At 43.1% G+C, this 6000-nt stretch overlaps 1 protein-coding gene across 1 annotated transcript in view; it reads left to right on the top strand.

Annotated features, from left to right (window-relative positions):
• GAD2 (glutamate decarboxylase 2) overlaps window positions 1–6000 on the top strand; it is a 94088-nt gene that overhangs the window by 54137 nt on the left and 33951 nt on the right. Inside the window, exons 9-10 of the mRNA XM_032144922.2 lie at window positions 4159–4213; window positions 5682–5798. Of these exons, the coding sequence (XP_032000813.1) occupies window positions 4159–4213; window positions 5682–5798 (172 nt within the window). The remainder of the gene's footprint in view (window positions 1–4158; window positions 4214–5681; window positions 5799–6000) is intronic.

Raw genomic sequence — 6000 nt, 5'->3', positions numbered from 1 at the left:
CAGTGGCACAGTCTCGGCTCACTGCAACCTCTGCCTCCCGGGTTGAAGCAATTCTTCTGCCTCAGCCACCCCAAGTAGCTGGGACTATAGGCATGCACCACCATGCCCAGCTAATTTTTCTATCTTTAGTAGAGACGAGGGTTCACCATGTTGGCCAGGATGGTCTCAATATCTTGACCTCGTGATCCGCCCGCCTCAGCCTCCCAAATTACTGGGATTACAGGTGCGAGCCACCACATCTGGCCAGCATCATACGACTTCTTAAAGCCTACTGCTACCCAACCATCTCAATGCAAAACACTTTGTCCAAAGCAACAGTCTGTTTCAATGGCCCTGACTTTAGTAGCAGTCCCTTCCTAAACACTAACAACTAACTGAGAGCAGTGTTATAAAGCATCAGTGGCTACTTAATGGTAAGCTTAAAGGCTGGATGTGTAATTATTAAAGATACATGCTTACGTTATAGACATACTTTTAGACCACACAAAGAGTATGGAACAGTCGCCATCCAAAGCCTCCCAGGCACCAGGTGATGCTTGTGCAGAAAGGCCAGGACTGATCCAACAGCTTCTGATCTGCAGAGAACAATCTGCTGGTTGTCACCCAATCGTCTGTGTCCCCGCAACATATGGGCAGGCAGGGGATGGTCAAGGCTACATCTGGAGCTCCTTCTGCTCACTGCCCTGCAGCCATGAAGGCTCCAAACCATGGCACATATGAAAAGTACTTACTGTGTTACACAGTTACTTAAATACCTCCCAGGCTAAAATGTCCCAAGCAGCTTTTCTTAATATATGAACCCAGGTCTACCTGCATCAGAATCACCTGGGTGACTGATGAACATGCAAATTCTTGTGCATATTTGTCTATTTATCAGTTTATTATCTGTCTCCCTTGATAGCATGGAAGCCCTGGAGAGTAGAAGCTGTCTTGTTTACCCTGCTACCCCAGTTCCTACAAGACTGTTTGGCACATAGCAAGTGCTCAATAAATATTTGTGGGATGAATTAATTCCTGGGCCCTACGCTGACCTACTGAATCAAAATCCCTAAGAATGGGGCCATGTATTTTAAACCGGGACTTGGATAATTATTATGCTCACTAAATTTTAAGAACCAGCGTTCTAAGGTAATCTGGCCAATTCTAAGATAGAGAAAAAGATGGTAAGTTTCCTCCCCCAAGGCCTCCATATTCACTATCTGGTCAGACATTAAGTTAAACATATTAATAGCCTTGGGTTAAACTTTCCCTTCTAGCCATATTCCTCCAACAAATGTTTATCTACCACCTGCCATATGTCAGGCTCTGGGTCCTAAGTGGACAAAACAAATATAGGTTTGGAAGGCAGAGTGCCCAGGAAAAACTAGAGCCGCCCCCATTTCTTTCCAATCTGCCAGAGGTGAACACTTGGAGTTGATGGTTTGACAAGCCTACTCCCTCCTCCTGCCCAAAGTTCGCTGATACAGGAAAGAAACAGACTGTATGTTCATTACTGTTTTCCCGGCAGGTTTGGATGACACCTCTGGTTCATGAAAGTCAGATGTGATCTTAAAAGATTTATCTTATCTTAAAATAATCAAACCTTTCCAAACAGGCTTCCTATATGTTTGGCACCTTTGAGTTTGTTCTGGAAGCTTAGATTATATTTCTAGTTACTTCCTGGACTTTTACCAGTATTTGATCTTGGGCAGTCACTTCTCCTCTCAGGCTGTTGCCTTATTTGAAAAATGAGAAGGTTCGACTAGAATCAGGCGTGTCTTGGAGCCCCTTCCAGTTTGAATGCACCCTCGTCTCTGACTCCTCAGTGCCATCTTACTGCCTTATACTTGAAAAAAGTTAAATATGATATGATTTGATGAACAAATAATGATTGTCAAGCTAGTCTACCCAAAATTCTCCCAGGCAAAGGTGTTTAGCTTGTGGTAAACTTGGGTAAAATTCAAGATTTGCAAAAAAAAAAAAAAAAATTTCTAAGGGTTCTCACTCTCAATTTTCTTGTTTACCTGCAAAAATACTATGGCAATTTTAATGTGCTTTAACTTTATTTAAAAGATAAAGATAATACCCACACTTTCTCGGAAATTTGAACTTTTTATTTATATCAGGGCTGGAGCAAGGTGCTTTAGCACAGCCTGATCTGATCAGGTTGAAAATCACTGCTTTAAGGGATGCCCCCAGGCAAAGCTATGAAGTGTAGGAAGAATTATAAGGAGTGAGAAGCTATGTCCTTTCCTCAACCGCACCACCCTCCCTCCCTCCCCTCAGTCTCACAGAAGTTCCCCAAAGGTAGGCTGCTCTAATCTAAGTCTATAGTCTCTGCATCAGATGTACCTGTAATGCCCTTTTTTCCATTCCAGCCTGACAAACTAATCACTGGTAACTTGTCCATTACCATTGCCCAGGTAATTGTCTTTCTTTGGGAAACAGCTTCACCTGAATCAGTGATTCCCAGTGCTTTGAGGTTTCATGTCTGCTTTATATATTCCAATTATTTTGTCATACCTCCTTTATTGGCCTGAAAAAAATGGGTCAAAAATGTAACTTCTCACTATATAATGCTCACATTATTTTTTTAATGAAGAAATGTGATAGAAGTAATTTGTAATAAATTGGGCCGGGCACGGTGGCTCACGTCTGTAATCCCAGCACTTTGGGAGGCCGAGGCGGGTGGATCACGAGTTCAGGAGATCAAGACCACGGTGAAACCTCGTCTCTACTAAAAATACAAAAAAAATTAGCCGGGCGTGGTGGCGGGCGCCTGTAGTCCCAGCTACTCTGGAGGCTGAGGCAGGAGAATGGCGTGAACCCGGGAGGCGGAGCTTGCAGTGAGCCAAGATCGCGCCACTGCACTCCAGCCTGGGCGACAGAGCAAGACTCTTGTCTCCAAAAAAAAAAAAGAAGTACTTTGTAATAAATTAACTTATTTCAATATGTAAAAGCCTAAGCAAGACAGCACTAGAAGCTGTAATGAAGTCCAATGCTTGCCGTGTGTCTAGACTCACAGGGAGAGCCACAAAGGTACTATGGAGTCAGTGACAAATACCAAAAACCCCACTCACTGCTCACTATATGCCAATAGTATCCCACAACCATTGATTGTGATAATCACCTCTACCATCAGTTAGTTTTCCAAAAAGTCTTTTAAAAACTTAGATCAATGACCCTGATGCAAAGTTGGCCATGTTAGCAACCTCCAGAGAGCTATTTTGACTTAAAGAATGTTTCTCTGGGTCGGGCGCGGTGGCTCACGCCTGTAATCCCAGCACTTTGGGAGGCTGAGGCGGGCAGATCACGAGGTCAGGAGATCGAGATCATCCTGGCTAACAAGGTGAAACCCCGTCTCTACTAAAAATACAAAAATTAGCCGGGCATGGTGGCAGGCGCCTGTAGTCCCAGCTACTCGGGAGGCTGAGGCAGGAGAATGGCGTGAACCCATGAGGCGGAGCTTGCAGTGAGCCGAGATTGTGCCACTGCACTCCAGCCTGGGGACAGAGCCAGTGTCCGTCTCAAAAAAAAAAAAAAGAATGTTTCTCTGTCTCCCGTACCATGATTACTATAATAGTAAGCAAAGCAGTATCTGTGTTTTTATTTTAGGAAAGAAGCATTTTTAGGGTTGAAAGGGTGTTTGAAACTTGAGCCCATGAATTTTTGGCCTTCTTTACGCTTTTAGCACTTGGAATGTCATTCGGTAGCTTTTTCACTTAGTATCTTCATCCAGATGTTTCAGAATGGATTTTCTCTTCCTGCTGTTTCATTGGTGTGTGAATTTGCGGGTCGGTTTATTCAAAGGTTTGGAATAAAAAGGTTTTTCTGATCTCTCCTTTCATTGCCGAACGTTTTGCTCCAAATCAGGCTTGTTTTAACTGAATTAAGAGGATGACTTAATAAGAAGGTTCTGTGCACAGCAGAGGGTCATGGTAATCGTTCTACGGAGAACAACACAATACAGTCAGGAGTCTGCAAAACGTGACAGAAATGATAGTCATGCCTCATCCAGGCAAGTAAACGCATCATTCCTGGAAGCAGTCAAGGAGTTGTTTTCACCGAGTATTGTTATCAACAGTTTGGGGTTGGACTTTACCCTCCTGCAGCGACTTACATTGTAAAGACGATGAAGCAAATTATTCAAAGCAAATCTGTATTTCTTTTTCCTTCCAGAGGGAAAATGATCCCATCTGATCTTGAAAGAAGGGTTCTTGAAGCCAAACAGAAAGTAAGTTTCTGGCGGGAGCTTTATCCAGCCCATATTTCTATTTCCATCCAGCGGAGAATAAAGTGTGTTTTGGTTTTATTTTAAAAAGAGGATCCAAGCCTCAATCTCCCACGTTTAATGAGAATATAGAATTCTGCATCCAGTCACTATTTATTTCTCTGGGTTATAGGCTCTGCTTTAGAAAAGTTTAAATTGCTGAATAAATATTATATACAGAGATACAGTGAGAGTTTCCAAAGCATTTGTCTTCCTAGGTACTGAGGGTTGGCATGAAACACCCACACATTTGAAAGAGTATTTTCAGAGGCGGGGAAATAGAATGCTAATGCAGTATGTGAGGGACCCTGGTGCGGTTCTTCAGAAGGGGCCAGTTTTTCCCGTGTAGGTGCATGCTGTTAGCATTGGCTCTCCAGACGTCTTACTTTGCAGGAAGCAATTTAGAACTCTTTCCAGAAGTAACAAGTTCTGAATGCCTGCCCAAGATTCCCAAAGCTCTAGAAAGTCATTTACAACCTGGGATGGCTCACAAATCAGAGAATTTGTTTCTAGAATTCTCTGTTTACCATTTGGTAGATATAACCTACAGTTTCTGATTTAATAACATACACGTGCATTTTATCATTAAGAACTCAGAAATAATTATTTACGTCCATACGCCCCTTTTCGTTTGGTTTTGTTTTACTAAGTGGCAGGCAGCAGGAGAAGGTTTCCCTCGTTCTTGTGCAAGTACTAGAACTACTTCTAGTAACATCAACTACAAGATTAAACCTTTGCTGCCACCTAAGGACTGACACCGTAACATCACGTTCTATAGACAGGACAGAGTCCTTATGGAATGAGGGACTATGGTGATCCTGTTTGTGGCATTCTCCTGCCTTCTTCCAGCCTGTTACTTCAATCAGTTTTCATTTAGCCACGGCCAGAGAGACCGAGGACTAATTAGACAGATAAAAGTCATGGCGTATTATTTTAGCCACTCCGTGCTGAAACGTGAAATAAATTATCTGGGCATTTTCCCAATAGGAATAATGGGCTGGTCAGAGCTACTTCTCTTCATTCTCCTGCCTACTCACTCCAGGGAATTTATGAAGTTCAGAGGCCTCGTTGTGAATCAGGAACACTTGAAAGTGAGCAAAGGGGGTTAAAAGGGCCAGAAAGTCTACCGGGAATATATATATATGTCCCGGGGATGTCCCTGACAGCCTCTGGGTTCACTACAGCCTCTTCTGAGAATTGGAGTGTCTGTTCTTATAAGACACAGTCAGGTCCAACAGCATAGCCTAGAGAACTCAGATTCCAGAGAGTGAACATCAATTTGTCCCAGACTGCGGGGTATCAGTAACTCTGCTGCTGCTTCCCCAAATTCAGCCGTGTCTGTTAGGGAGAGAATTTCCGTTGCTTCGAATCAGCTTTTTAAAAGAACCCTTGACTCTGTTTTCCATGATTTGGGGCTTTCTCGTTCACATAGGGATTTGTTCCTTTCCTCGTGAGTGCCACAGCTGGAACCACTGTGTATGGAGCATTTGACCCCCTCTTAGCTGTCGCTGAGATTTGCAAAAAGTATAAGATCTGGATGCATGTGGATGTAAGTATCCCTTAGGGACTGGCCACTAAAATGTCCTTGCACGTTTTTCACCTGGGACACGCGAAGGAAATTTGTTTTCTCTTTTTTTAACTTGATCAGCTTATTTTCAGAGTGGTAATATTAAAGCTTTTAAAGATGGCTGAAGCAAATTAGCACACAACTCACACAGTACACACCATGCACCAGAAGCATCCCAAGGCTG

Source organism: Hylobates moloch, unplaced genomic scaffold (assembly GCF_009828535.3).
Source record: "Hylobates moloch isolate HMO894 unplaced genomic scaffold, HMol_V3 SCAFFOLD_3, whole genome shotgun sequence".
Taxonomy (NCBI): domain Eukaryota; kingdom Metazoa; phylum Chordata; class Mammalia; order Primates; family Hylobatidae; genus Hylobates; species Hylobates moloch.
The sequence above is the reverse complement of the archived record's forward strand: the minus strand, read 5'-3'. Positions and strand labels throughout refer to the sequence as shown.